Here is a 14,822-nt window from a genome sequence, read left to right as displayed (position 1 = left end):
ACTGATGAGCTAATGATATTTGTATTGGTTGGGAGGACCCTGTGAATATGGGTCACACAAGTCTACAGGAATAAATCAGTCATTTCAGGGAAGGTTTCAAAGCTTTTTACTTTTACTGAGAAAGACAGCAATATATACAAACTTTTAAGCTCATACAAATAAATAGAAATACAGTAAATAGGAAAGTCTGCTACAGTATGTACATTGCTTAAAAACACAAGAAGCATACAGATCCACAGAAAGGCTGATCTACTCTTGAGCAACAAAAATACTTAATAAGAAATATAAACACGGACTTGATCAAATCGGAGGCTGGAAATACAAGTTTTTAATAGTAGGTATGTAGGTGACAGTGAGCTCACTAGATGGCAGCAGTATACCACATTATCCAAATGTAGATCAGATCAGAGACAGTCGGGTACATGCATACTGAAATATCCTATACAGTGTCATCAAGCAGTTTTCAGATAGAAATTACTTGATCCCTGGCCAAGACAAAAAAGGGACCTATACTCTAATAACTGATGTTATTTCAAACCTCACCGCTTTTACACTGGCTGAAGGGAGAATTTACAGTAGCCTAGGTGGGGAACAACAATAAATATAAAGATATGCTGTACATAAAAAAGTCCACCAAGGTTTCAGAGAACAGCTCCGTTTGCATCTGATGTCTGAGATGTCGACCTGCTGAACCTTGTCCCTGACACCCTCTCCTGCCTGAGCTTCCTCTGAAAAAGCAGCAACATTTTTTTCCTGAACTTCTCTCCCACGAATGCATAGAGGACAGGGTTGATGCAGCTGTGGAGCAGAGCCAGAGAGTTGGTCGCAACCGAAGCCACATTCACTGACTTCCTCATAGCACAGTTAAATTGCACCAGATCGGCCCTCAGGATCGTGTCTACTATCATGGTTATGTGGTACGGCGTCCAGCACAGCACAAATGCAATCACCACGGCTATGATCACTTTCATTGCTCGGTGCTTCTGGAAACCACGAGTGCGCAGCAGCCTTGCGATGGTGATGCTGTAGCAGGTCAGCATAATACACAGAGGGAGCAAAAAACCAAAGAAATGGCGGAAAAAGCGTGTGGCAAGCCTCCATGAAGAAGCACTGCCAAAGTCAAAGCTTTCAGAGCAAACCAACCTGTCTGAGTCTTTGTCAAACTTGTAGGTTTCATTGAAAAGTGCAGGCAGACTGAGGGCCCCACCAAAGGCCCAGATTGCTGCACAAAGGATCCGGCTGCAAGTTTTCTGGTGGTTTCTGATGCTCTCACCGGCGTGCACGATCGCAAGGTAACGATCGATGCTAATACAGGCCAGGAAGATGATGCTGGTGTAGAAGTTTGCTTCGATGATGAGGCTGAAGAACTTGCACAAGAAGTCTCCAAAGATCCATCCTTGAACCAATGCTACAGCTGAGAATGGGAGGCTGAGGGCCATCAGACCATCTGCTATTGTCAGATGAAACAAATACACATCCGACGGAGTCAGGGGCTGTCTGCTGGTGCCGATCACCAACCCCACCAATAGGTTTCCTGGTATTGCCAGGAAAAAGATGGCTATGAGGATGAAACACAGGATCAGAGCTACTTTAGGCTCCAGCGGTGTTGTCTCACATGATAATGTCTTTGGATCAATGTAGAATGTTTGATCGATGGAGGTATAATTAAAGGTATAATTCAGTTCATCAATGAAGTCATCTGTGAAGACATAGCTGAGTGACATGACTCCTGATGGAAAACAGATTGATAGTAGTTCATTATCACAGCAGTACAAAAACAGTGACTCAGCTTCTGCCATCTTTACCATGTTCCAGACTTGCACAAGTTGCACAAAGCAAACACAATTTAAAACCCTGTATATTCTCCTTTGTTGTTCAGTGTTGACATTGTAAAAAACAACAGAATGAACAAGAATAATATCATTATTTCTAATTTAAAAATTAAAAAAACGCTATTTCCTACAATCTGTGAAATTCCATTGTGCAACTTTAAAATGGGCATTTTCAACAGTGTAACTACAAGTGACAGTTTTGAGACAACAGCTAATCTTAAACTGAACTGACTCAGGATCATCAAATTATACAGACAGATATGAAAGTTTGCTAACATCAGCTAACCCTGGCTGCAGCAGCAAAATCACTCAACGTGGATTTATTGTTTATGAATGCAACTTTTTATGTGTACGAAGAAGATTGGGTTCTTTCGTTTTTCAAAAGTTACATAGTCTCACTTTAATACTCACAAATTTATCCCTCTAGTTACCACCTGTGGGAATAAACTAGTTCAGATACTCACCTCCTGCAGAGGCTTGGTTGCAGCTTTCGAAGATGACAACAGTTTGACAAACAAGGTTGTGCCGAAGAGCATCCTTTTATATGTGATTTAATATGGGGTTTTTTTTTTGTTTTTTTGTGGGGGGAGTTGGAGTTGAGCCAATTTCCTGCCTGCTTCCCCAATATGTTACCGCATCGGTGTCGTCAAATGTTTTTGCAACAGAACATCCTCAGACGTTTTAACACGTCACAGTATAGGAAAAAAAAGTACAGGTGTAAATGATGGAACTAAGGATGGCTGGATTTCATTTAACCAGTTCAGCCTCATGGTCTGGCACTGTACATGCTGGCTCACAGTCACATCATGTGTCCTGACTTACTGGGACATATTAATAACACCTGTGCTTTTCCTGCTATGACAAGTCAAAATCACTGCTGTGAAAAACGTCTACTGTTTGACCTTCTGATTGAAAGATTGAAAAAAAGAAAAGATGCCATAAGACAAAAAGGAATATATTTGTGTTCATTTGATTTGTTAAATCACTATATGGAGCCTTACTATAAGGAGATTCAGTTTATTCATCCATAAACATATGGGCATTACAGTGCTCACATCCTAATCAACCAACAATTAAAAGCATGATGAAAACAAAATGAAAATATATTCCTAAATAAAATACACAGCTTTTGAAAAAAGAGACCTCATCATCAGAATAGTAAAAAGAAATCCTCAATGGCTCGATATTTCACATATAAATTAACTGATACATTCAAGAGAGTCCTGAGTGCATGTTTTGGAATAACTAGTTGTAACTCACAAGATAACATGAGGTCTTACTACTTGTTATCTGACCCTGTATGATGAGGTTATTGGGTAATCCTGGGTGTGTTGCAAAGTGTGTTTACAAATCGGCAGGTCAGGATGTCAGCCGTGAGACTTTCTGGAAATGAAATGCTGTAATGTTCTCACTCTTGCTGTTGCAAAAGTCAATGTTAATTCCCCTGATTTGATGCCACACCGTGTCTACTGTTAAACCTCTGAAACAAGCCCATTTTTCCATCTCTTATTACTGAATAAAACTGCTGTCGTTCTAAACCTGCATGAGGAGGAATGAGACCCCCCACATCTGTCTACATCCATTTTTTCATATATTTTCTTGCATATTTTGTTTTTATAGTATTAAATAATAGTATTTATTTCTACAGTTAGATGTATCTTTTTATTTTATCCAGCTAAAAGTTGAGATCACTGTTGTTTCTGGGATTTCGTTGAGCCAAATTTCTGCGTTACATGGTGTGACAAAGACGCAGAGAAAAATGACAACCATACATCTGTAATGACAGGGGACCCAGTTGAGTCCCTCCCCTTCTCCATCCTACCGTAAAGGTTAATGTATATTCAAACACAAAAGCATCTTCCCTCCCTCCCCTTTGGCTCCATAAATCACTTCATTCACGTCTTGATAGGTAAAACACACAATAATCAACATAATAGCGTGTTGCATCACTGCCATCGCCCCTATGACTGTCACATATCTGCAAGTAAATGGAGCCTTAATGACAGTCCTGTGCTGTTGCCAGTCTCCATCAGGAAGCATGACAGCCCCTAACCAGAATGGCCTGTTTTTAGGCTGTTCAACAGTGTGAGTTTACGTGCGTTTGTGCATGTAATGTCACAATTGGAGATTTTGTATTTCAGTTGAGCGAATTTGTAACTGCCATAGTTAAGTTTATCATGCATGTGAATGAAAAACATCAGTAGGAGGAAAATAAACTGACCAAAACATGAGGAATAAAGTGTGAAGCAAAAGTAAATTTCAATTTTGTTTTAGTCTTATATTTGGTTGTTTTCATAGTTTCATCTCTTTTTCTTGTAGTTACAGGGTAAAAATTATTGTTATTGCTTAAATTATACAATTCCTCTGCAAACATATATAGCATACCTGCTAAAATACTAAAGCACTGAATCTGAAACAGAATAATTCTTTCAAAAAACATTTGGATTAATGAAAAAAAATTATTTTAAATAGAAGTAAAAAAGAATAAAAAACTAATCCTTGAGTGTTATTGTTATTTGCAACAATACAAAAAGTCAGATATGGTATAGTTCCTAAGAAAGCATGTGACTGAAGTGGAATCCACTCTGACCACTGGGACGTCGCATGTTCGCTGTGCCTCCTGCTCTAAGCATGAATTTGCCCTTATGAGCGTGACAAATTTTGCACTTTTTGTCTCTTCAATCAAACAGTATGAAACTTGGCATTGACATTATCTTCTCAAGAAACCCAAATACTTTCCCCTTCTCTGGAAATGCTTGCTCGGCATCAGCTTCATCTTCTTCCGATGAAGAGAAAATATTGACTGTGATCTTCATTCCTTCCAGATCAGAGGATGCAAACATACTGCATATGACTCCATCGTCTCATCAACACGATTTGTTTCTAACGTAACATTGGAAACTGGAGATGAGTCCTGTTGTAATCCCTTTCACGTGTGGCGGTATCTGTTCTTTTTTTTACGAGTTTCACTGTTTTACAAGGCACTGACCTTGTGACATTATTTGCTATCACCACCTGAATGTCCTCTCAGCTCCTTTTTCTATTAGTTTCTATATTGACTATATTGGGATATAAATTCATAATCTGTATGAGTGCTTCCACCACTTCTGATCATAGCCACAGATTTTGGCTATGATCAGTTTTACCAGGGGCTATGAAATAAAATTGAAATTCCATTCATCTCTGTTGTCTAGTGGGGACAGCTCATCTCACAGATTTATTACTTACATACTTACTTACTTACTTGGGGGAAAAAAGCTTTTTTGTGGGTGGATTTTGTAGTTTGGGTGAAGTGACCCTTTTAATTTGTCTTTGGCTCAGTTCAGCAATATCCCCGTATAGTGCTCCTAATTCTAATAATTGTGCAGACATTCTATCTGGATTGGTCATGTTGCTGTTTTAGAACTGAAAACAGCCTCTGAACTCCACAATGTCTCTGTGACAGCACGGTAGATGCAGCCATCTGATCTGAGAACCCCTATTGTTGTCCTTCAGAGTAAAAGAGAAAGAAAACAAGTGAGGGAGGAAACAAAGACAAGTGTTTATTTATCTAAATGACACAAAGGCATGCTGTGAATACAGGCAATCTGATCTTCCTCAAGGCAGTTATTTTTCTGTGGCACTCTGTTCCTTTAGTTGCACATCAGGAATGAAATCTAGCACAGTCGCTAATCTCTTATCAAAATATACTTCACTTCACAAGAAGGAGCACCTGATCGGGTCCAGTTTTACCTGAGCTCGTACAGGACAACAAGACCAAGCCTGAATGGCACAGGTCATGCGTTTGATCTACTACTATCTGTCATGTGTTGCTCCATCAAACTCAAATACATTTTATCAATTATATTTAATCACTTATATTTTTTATTATTCATTTTCATGATCATGAAACTACTGTTGATGATTGTAATGTTATTATTATTATTGGTAGTTTATTACATTCTTGAACTTCTTTAACCAAACCACTGAACTGAAAAGCTCAAAATTACTGGATAATGAGCTGTGACACATCAGTAAAACCTGGATTGTGTTGGCAATGTCAGAATCTACCACTGATAATTATTTTCACATACCTTGTAATTAGACTGACGCCTGTGTTTTCTTTTACTACCACTTATATTGATCATGGGAAAGGCTCATGTATGTTGTGGTTGCTGCCTGTCTGTCTTGTTTGGCAGATGAGAAACACAGCTAGGTATCTGTATCAGGACATCTGCTTTAAATAAACCACAAGTTGGCAGTTTATTAGGTACACCTCACTGAAATTTATTCAGTCTAATACAACAGTCTTGTAATAAATTCAACTTTTCTTCAGTTTTTATTAAAATTGTCTTAGAGAGGAGATTAATAGGACTGCATCATACAGAGAGGAGTTTCTCTTATTTAGCTTACCCTCAGTGATATAAATGGGGAGGACAAAATAATAAAAACACCTGTTAGTATAACACAATGCATGTCAACAACATTAGAGACTAAAACCTACATTATCATCCAGTTGGATCAACAACTTTAAATATGCATAAAACCATCCAAATAAAGTTTTTAAAAATAATTTTTCTAATTTTTCAATTAGTTGTATAATCAATAAAATGTCCAAGAATACAGACAAATATCCATCTCAAGTCTAAGATGAGGTTTTAAAATGTGGACCCTGTGAATTTGGTTGGTTTTTAATTAAAAAGAAAAACTAATCAAATTAGTTGCAGATTTTTTACTTTATTTTACTCTATTTGTGTAATTCCCTTATAAAATTTGCAATTAATCAAATTCCTAAAACACAACTGAAAAACCATTGGCTTTGGGGGCCCTGCTTTGCTTGCAGTTTGCAGTTTGCTCTGCTTTGGGGCTCATTTTATTTATTTTACATACTGTGGGGAAGCTTGTGAACCCCCCACAAACAGCCCCAGGGTCAATAATGGCTTATTTTGTGAATAATTTACAGTATTTGCCTCTGAATAATAGTGGGTCATATGTATGAAGCAGCATAAAATGAAATGGAAATACTCTAATAAAGTACCAGAGCAAACATACTAGCCTATTCCACCATTACAGAATTGTTATTGCGAATTTATTACAGGCAAGATCGCAGCCGTCCTCATTTAATCGGGGTCCTGAGTGTAAAATACGCGGAAGCGACAGGCGGAAGGAGCCTCGACGGAAACGGTTTAGTCTGTGAAGGGAGGAAAATTTTGCAGAAATTGACACAAAGAGGTTAATCCCACCTCATAGCTCCATCTGATCATTCCCCCCTTTTCCTCGACACCTGCGGTCCGCTGCGATGATCCTGTTAGAAATCAATAACCGCATTATAGAGGAGACGCTGACGTTGAAGTTCGACGGCGCATCCAACGGGTGAGAAATCATTGTTACACCTGGCTAGCACTGCTAACGCCAGCTAGCTTCCCCTTTAGCGTTTCACTTAAGATGACGGCTGTATTAAATGAAGCGGCTGATAAACGCCTACAGCTTTGCACAAGTGAACTAGGTCGTCTTTCATTTTGGGTGTAAAGAGAAAAAAAAGCAAAATACAGAGTGAGTTGGCTTACCGAGTCGCTGTGATGGGGTTTGCCTGGAGCTGGGGTGTGTCTGCACGGCCGGTGTTGTGCCAAAAAATGTCACCCAAATTAATTCGTATTCCCCCGGTGGAATTAAAATAGCAAAACATATCAGGTTATTTTGCAACCAATGACCTTACTAATATTAAATAAAACATTTATATGGTTTTAGGAGATCGCAGATCGCAAATAATCGCTGGCCGAGTAGCAGTAGTAGCTAATGTTTGTAGCTAATTTATTAAATAACGGAGGAATTCATGTCAAAGCACAAACGAATCTTTATTAAAAACAATTTACCTGCATTTTAAATGTATTAAAATAGCTTTCATCCCCAGTGAAACACATGGGAAACACATTTTCTTAAGAGTTTTAGACACAACAATATAATAGAAACTGCTCGTGTTCGACATTAACCACACTCTTTCAACATAAGGATACTTATATCACATTAAACTTGTTGTTTCCCCTCAATAAATCCCATTTATTTGCTTTGCACAGAAGCACTCAGTGGCTAGTTATGAGCTAACCATAGGCCCCCCTCTCGGTCCAGCTTCCGCATTCCGGTATTCAAGCTGAGTCAAGTCTGTGCTCAGCTGAGCTGCAGCTGCTTGGAGCAGGCACACTATGCAGCCTGGACAAGTTGCTGCAGCATCTTTTAAAGTGTTTATTTATCACTGTGCCCCCCCCCCCCCCCCCCCCCCCAAAAAAAAAATAAGACCACATTGTCAAGGTGTTTCAATAAAAGTAAAAAATACCAGTGTTTTTAGACATAAAGATTTATGATGGCATCTTTTGTAAATCCGCAACTAATGATTATTAATGTTACAGATTATTTTATTGATTAATTGAGTTGTTGGTCTATAAAATGTCAGAAAATAGGGCTTATAAGTTATGACTATTCTCTTTATGCCTCATGAATTTCCTAATTTTGTCTCCTTGCAGAACCAAACCAGAGGCCGTCGATGTGACGTTTGCAGGTGAGGTTAGATGACATTTTATGCAACAGGTTGCTATATGCTGTGTGTAGCTTCTTTGAAAGTCATTGTTTTGGTCTGACCACACAGTTGCCAAACAGCATGGTTGTAGACAATGAGTTATGATGGTGTTATAAATGAGGGCAGCACGGTGTTATTAGTTTGGATCATTTCTTTAAAATCACTAGTTCACATGTTTGACAGTTGAGTAGTTGTGCATGAAGATTGTGGTGGTGATTGTGTGGTTTCCTGTACGTTTTGTGCAGTAGCTTATTGTATTTTGCATAATGTCCTACAAGTGCTTTGTGTAATATTGTGGAAATGGGCGTATCAACTGTCGTGGTCAGTAACTTTCGATGGGGTTAGCACTGCCACAGCACCACTTTTGTGACAGGTTACAGCAAATGTTTGGTATTTCTACTGAATCAACAATTAAAACAGACAATCAAAGTTAGAGTTAACACATTTTCTCTGTACTTACTTTGCTGTTACTGGGTGCTTGTTGTTGATTTCATCCTGCCAGTTATCTTCCTATGATGCAATTAACCTATTGCACATGTACAGCCCTGCCAGTAATCGCTGATAATGACACAAAGTGTCTCAAATGTGAAATTGACTGAAATAATCTTATGTACCAGCATGAATTGAGGTTATTAATAAAGATGGCACATTTAGTACAAAATGTGTTGGTGCATGAAGTTATTATTATTTAAGTGTACTGTTACATCTTCTGTGTTAAGAAGCTGGAAGTAAAGGGTGAGGAGTTTGTCTGTTATCAGTCACCCAATGTTCCTCTCTGCTGCAGATTTCGATGGCGTCTTGTACCACATCTCCAACCCGAATGGGGACAAGACCAAAGTGATGGTCAGCATCTCCCTGAAGTTCTACAAGGAACTGCAGGAGCATGGAGCTGACGAGGTACAACACGCACACACACACACACACGCACACACACACACACACGAAGAGAAAGAGGGAGGAACATAAACATAATTTCTGGAAAATGTTTCTCTGTGCCTGCCTAGACAGAGATGAGGCTTCACCAGCAGTCACTTCTTCACATGTGCACATACTCAAAATTCACATCTAAAATAACCCAGTGTGACTGCAAGTCCTGGAAAAACCTCAAAATATCTAAAATTATGTTGTCGTTTTTTCAAGAGCTTAAACCAGTGTGAAATGGTTTAAAATGCAGACGTGGCTTTCTGACACATTTGTTCCTCTGGTGCAAAAAAAACCAACAACTACTGATCTTCTGAGGTCAGCAGTTGCTTTCATGGCTACTTTTGATTTCTGCAGTGATATTCTGTAGAACTGCAGTTGAGCTGTAGTCACCCGGCAACTGCTGCAAAAACATAGTCATTAATAAGTCAAGGATGCATTTAGGTTGGTTTCTGTCAGATTTTAGTGTCAATGTCATTTGATAAAGCAGGATGAGGTCATGATTGGTATCTGCACACACACACACACACACACACACACACCTACTTACCTCTACCATAAGAGCTCTCTTGCCATGTAAGGAAGAAAGCAGCTGCAGAGGCTTCTGGTCGAAACAGGAAGTGAGTTTGTGTGACTCACCCCGGGCCAGGAAGTGCTGACTGCGAGCAGCAGCCACTGTATGAATGTTTTGGCTGCCGTCCAGCTACTTCCCTCATTGTTCCCTAAAACTCAAGAGCAGAGGGATAGTGAGCAAACCGTCCAACAGTGTCACATTCAGTTACTCGGCCTGTGAAAAGTCGAAGTTGGAAAGTGCTGGAGTGTTTATAGTGTGTGTAAAGGGTTTGTTTATCCCCACACATTATCTGAAATCCTGCTCAGATTAAAAGTAGGAAGAATATAGTGCACTACACTTTCCTTCAATGACTTGCTTGTACATTATCGCCATTCCCGAGCTTGATTTGCATATTCCTTCTAAGTCGACCTCAGTTCATTCCACAATGACAGGTATCCATTATAGAGGGGCTCCTGTGTTGGGAATGTAACCCCTTCAATTACCACAAGATGACACGCCTCCCTCCGGCTACATGTTGTCTTTTGTTGTACAGCAGATTTGTTTAGTTTTCTCTCACTCTCTCTCTCTCTCTCTCTATCGCTGCTTTTGATGCTGTTGACATTTGTGCACCTTTCTTCTCTTCTCTTAAACCACCAACCAAGTCTCAGGGGATTCTGACAGGCTCAGAAAATCACTCAGGTGTTTTGAGAATCAAAGGGTGGCTTTGGAAGTACCCGTTCTACATTTTTTAAATTTTTTTAAATTGTCAGTCTCCTAAACTCCCGGGGCCCTTTCTCTAGTCTGCATTAAGGCCTTTTAAAAAGCTTGTTCTTGCATAATGTACATGAATCTAAGTCATTATCCAAACCTTTAAAAAGCTTTTTATCGTCCTGTATTAATTACTTTTTCTGTCCTTTGACCTAAGATTTTGCTCTTGAGCTTTTTCATTCTTCTTTCTGCTTTATTTTTACGGTTCGTCTGAGAAGTGCTTCATGTGAAAACTGCATTTAGAGGAGTGCAATATGAATAAAGATCATATTTTTAATTTCAGCTGCTCAAGAGGGTCTATGGGAATTTCCTGGTCTCAACAGAGTCTGGTAAGTTTGGTCTCCTTTTCAGAAATCACTGACAGCCACTGAATTCTGGTTTGAGACTATTAGACACATGGGCTCAGTTTTAAGATTTTAACACTCTAAAACAGTATGTAAAAGCCTCAGACAAAAGTGTGTCTGTCTGCCATGTTGCAGTTTTAAATGTCAACTTTGTTCCTCATTTTTAGGACATTTATCTCCAGCGTTTATTAGCTTGTGGCAGCTCACATGTTCCTTTTTAATAGAAAAGTGTGAAATTGAATGTGGTGTCTGACTTAAATCTGGAACCTTCACCGCTCCGTCTTCCTCCCAGGCTACAACGTGTCCCTCCTCTACGACCTGGATGCACTACCAGCCAACAAAGATGAGGTTGTCCACCAGGCGGGGATGCTCAAGAGGAACTGCTTCGCCTCTGTGTTTGAAAAGTACTTCAAGTTCCAGGAAGAGGGCAAAGAGGGCGAGCAGAGGGCCGTGGTCCACTACAGAGACGACGAGTCCATGTACGTGTGGGGGAGAGCTTGAAAGCTTTCAGTTTGTGTTGTTAAGCTGAGACACATTTGCTGTAGTACGTCTTCAAGTATGGGAAATATTGTGTAGCATTCACTGGACTCAACTCTGAAAGTCAAAGAAATGTTACCCGTTTTATGGTAATGCTCGTTTCTCTGGGGGTGTTAAACCTCTGACACGTCTGACATGTTGCATCCTCTCAGGTATGTGGAGGCCAAGAAGGACAGAGTGACGGTTGTGTTCAGCACAGTGTTCAAAGACGACGACGACGTCATCATCGGCAAAGTCTTCATGCAGGTTTGTGAGGCCGGATGAAGGTAGAAGTTATCCATTGTGTCCATGCTACATACTTAGGAACATTCACATCACATTGTTGAAACTTAAATGGCGGGTAGCTGAGTGTGGAAAAAAGCTTTCATATCAGCCTTTTAGTTGTAATTCTGACTCTCAGATACAGGGATTTCTGACAGCAACAATACTATCATATCCAGTTTGATAAAAATGTGTCATAAACTAATGCCAAAATAGCTGCAAAGCCGCCAACGCTGGCTGTTACATAAGCATAAAATCAAATATAACTGGTACTGTACACGGACATTTTCTGTGTGTAGGAGTTCAAAGAGGGTCGGCGAGCCAGCCACACGGCCCCCCAGGTGCTGTTCAGCCACAGGGAGCCGCCGCTGGAGCTGAAGGACACAGACGCCGCCGTCGGGGACAACATCGGATACATCACCTTCGGTCAGCATCCACCGAGATAAAATGCATCCGAATCTCCTTCACCTGTCTACAAATGTAGTCATTTTATATTCACATTTATGCTTTTCATTTTTATTTATTTGTATTTTTTCCCCCTAGTCCTGTTCCCACGTCACACCAATGCCAATGCCAGAGACAACACCATCAACCTCATCCACACCTTCAGGGACTACCTGCACTACCACATAAAGTGCTCCAAGGTCGGTTCAATGAACTCACTCATGAAGATGTCTGCCTAGCAACTGCACAGCAGAAACAAAACCATTGATTTTTTTCATATTTAAATCATGCCTTTCAGATATTGTTTGTTTTTCTTGACTCCACTCACACGTTTTCAGCACAAGTTCATGAGGAGTGCTTGTTTTTGGAATATTTATAGCATTTTTAAGCTTTAGTCTGAGCTCTTTGGCCTCATGACACGTTTTGGGCCCAGTGTCAGTTTCCCTAAAGGTCAGCCACATCTAAGTCAATATGAAGGAGGCACCGGATGAACAGGCTACAGGCGGAAAGTCTGCCTTAATCACAGGCTACAGCAAGTCATTCCTCCCCTGTAATAGTAGTAGCAGTAGTAGTAAAGCAGCTTCTCCACAATAGCAAGTCCAGTGACAGGTGAGATCAAAGGAAGGCCCCACTTGAGGATGACTTGCTCTACCACCCTCAATGATCATACAGGTTTCTGCTACAGTGCGTGGGTGTTTGTGTTGACAGGTTAAATTAAATTTTTGGATGACTTCCATTTCGGAGGTGTGTGTTGTTTTGTAAGCATCTGGTGCTCCGGCTACAGACACTGTCCTGGATGTTTTCACTCCAGACTGGAGGGAGTCAGTGTCAGTGTTATAAGAGCTGGATTTATGGTCAGGTGTGGTTGGATTAAGCTTGAGAAACAAGTGAAAAATAAGTGATCACTATGTGACCCACGTGTCTGCCGCACACTGTATCATTATCATATCTCTTTTAACATTCAGCCCAAGATTAGATGACGAGTTATGATTGGTGTTTTTGCGCTTGTGAATACCTGATGAGAAATCTCCATCATTCACGTCTGCGTGTCTTCTGCAGGCCTACATTCACACACGCATGAGGGCCAAGACGTCAGACTTCCTCAAGGTGCTGAACCGCGCTCGGCCCGACGCCGAGAAGAAGGAGATGAAGACCATCTCGTAAGTAGCCTCCGCTCCCTTCCTCTGGTTTCGATCCCACTGCACAGCTTCGTAGCTACTGTCTGAAGTAAGAAGAGCAAGATAAGGATCAGTGTTTTGGGCTAAGAAACAATGATCAAAGAAGTTTTTGACTTTCGTGAAATCTGATCACTGCTGCAGGGTCTTTATGTAAGATGACTCATGAATGGTTTTTGCAGTTCAAAGCAGAATACAGCCAGATTTAGCCTTGAGATACATAATCTCTGCATTTTCTAAGATAGAGGTGTTTTTCTTCCGCCTTTATAGAGTCCTTCTACGAGTCTCTGTGTGTTTTTGAGGTGTGTGGCAGTGAGTCAGGAGATTTAACAGCTCTCCACTCAGCTAAAACCTCCCAACAGCCACAAATACACTGTTAGCCTTGTAGCTCCCCTGAAACAATTCATAAATTTATACTGTCGTAGCATAGAGAGTGTCTTTGTTCTGTGGTTAATGTGTTACTGGAATAAGCAGGTAACCCCCCCATAGCTGCAATCTTTGTGAGTTTCAAAGACATATAAACATGTCATGACTCATAGGTTTGGCAACAAGGTAGAAAAACAAACACAAGAATCACAAACTAGAGACCTAAGAGATTCTCAGGGACATGACAGAGAAATGCATAGCACAAATATCTTGTATTTATCAGTACCAAGTTTAACCAGCAAGTATTTTCCAGTAGTTTCCATTGTGCTGGTAACTGGCGTGTGCCAAAACAACAGGCACAAGGCTGAAGATTGAGCCCATGTCTGTGTGGTAAATATGAAGCTACAGCCGGCAGCCAGTTGGCTTAGCATAAAGGATCTAGTTAACGTGGCTAACAAAGCTGGATGTTGCTGTTGTGATGTCCTGTGTTTACCATCTAAGTCTTGGATTTTTTTTTTTTGTTCCTCCAGTGGAAAGACCTTCTCCCGCTGAGGCGGACCCCCATCAGAGAAATCCAAACCCCTGTGGACACGCCCAAATGCGCCACACTGAGACTTAACGCCACATCAGACAGGACTCCAGGATGCCTCCGAATGCCCCCGCCCAGCCCCAAAAATGTGTCCAGTCTTTTTTTTTTTCTTCTTTTTTTTTTTGTTTGTTTAATGAATAATAACGTTGGCTCTACTTAGGGAAAGCCAAGGCTCAAGATAAATGGAAAAAAGGGCATTCCTTGCTTTGCATAGTTAAAGAGAATTATTAGTCCTATATAAATATATATATGAAAAAATTTTTGATACGATATCTTTTACTCCATTTGGTACTCTTGCTTGCCCCTCAACCCTCACCATGCAATATACATGTACTGGATGATTTCAATCCCCCCCTTCCTCCCTCTCTGTGCTTTCATGTCGTCTGTACCATTGTCATTTGAAAAAATAAAAGAAATCACTTACAAAAAAAAAAAGCATCTTTCTGGCAGTGATGTGACTGTGTTACTCCTCTGCTGTCACT

The 14,822-nt window shown here is 40.3% G+C and overlaps 2 protein-coding genes across 2 annotated transcripts; one reads left to right on the top strand and one right to left on the bottom strand.

The window, feature by feature from the left end:
* Positions 1-95: 95 nt before the first annotated feature.
* Positions 96-2,357, bottom strand: LOC130165106 (C-X-C chemokine receptor type 1-like). Its single transcript, XM_056370036.1, has 2 exons — positions 2,297-2,357; positions 96-1,729 (listed from the first exon to the last, which is right to left on the bottom strand). Exon 2 carries the CDS (start codon positions 1,722-1,724, stop codon positions 642-644), a length of 1,083 nt encoding a protein of 360 aa, XP_056226011.1. The 5' UTR covers positions 1,725-1,729; positions 2,297-2,357; the 3' UTR covers positions 96-641.
* Positions 2,358-6,956: 4,599 nt separating this feature from the next.
* On the top strand, positions 6,957-14,775 carry arpc2 (actin related protein 2/3 complex, subunit 2). The gene is made up of 10 exons (XM_056370994.1): positions 6,957-7,184; positions 8,330-8,364; positions 9,167-9,279; positions 10,908-10,953; positions 11,261-11,447; positions 11,658-11,751; positions 12,066-12,192; positions 12,310-12,410; positions 13,270-13,370; positions 14,282-14,775. Exons 1-10 carry the CDS (start codon positions 7,111-7,113, stop codon positions 14,301-14,303), a joined length of 900 nt encoding a protein of 299 aa, XP_056226969.1. The 5' UTR covers positions 6,957-7,110; the 3' UTR covers positions 14,304-14,775.
* Positions 14,776-14,822: the final 47 nt, after the last annotated feature.

The sequence above is a fragment of the Seriola aureovittata genome, chromosome 24 (genome assembly GCF_021018895.1).
Source record: "Seriola aureovittata isolate HTS-2021-v1 ecotype China chromosome 24, ASM2101889v1, whole genome shotgun sequence".
Lineage (NCBI taxonomy): Eukaryota > Metazoa > Chordata > Actinopteri > Carangiformes > Carangidae > Seriola > Seriola aureovittata.
This window is presented reverse-complemented; position numbering and strand designations above follow the sequence as displayed.

Coding starts and splice junctions, on each gene's coding strand:
- arpc2 (XM_056370994.1), top strand. CDS start 7,111: ATGATCCTGTTAGAAATCAATAACCGCATTATAGAGGAGACGCTGACG. Junction 7,185..8,329: donor TTCGACGGCGCATCCAACGG/GTGAGAAATCAT, acceptor GTCTCCTTGCAG/AACCAAACCAGAGGCCGTCG. Junction 9,280..10,907: donor AGGAGCATGGAGCTGACGAG/GTACAACACGCA, acceptor TTTTAATTTCAG/CTGCTCAAGAGGGTCTATGG.
- LOC130165106 (XM_056370036.1), bottom strand. CDS start 1,724: ATGTCACTCAGCTATGTCTTCACAGATGACTTCATTGATGAACTGAAT.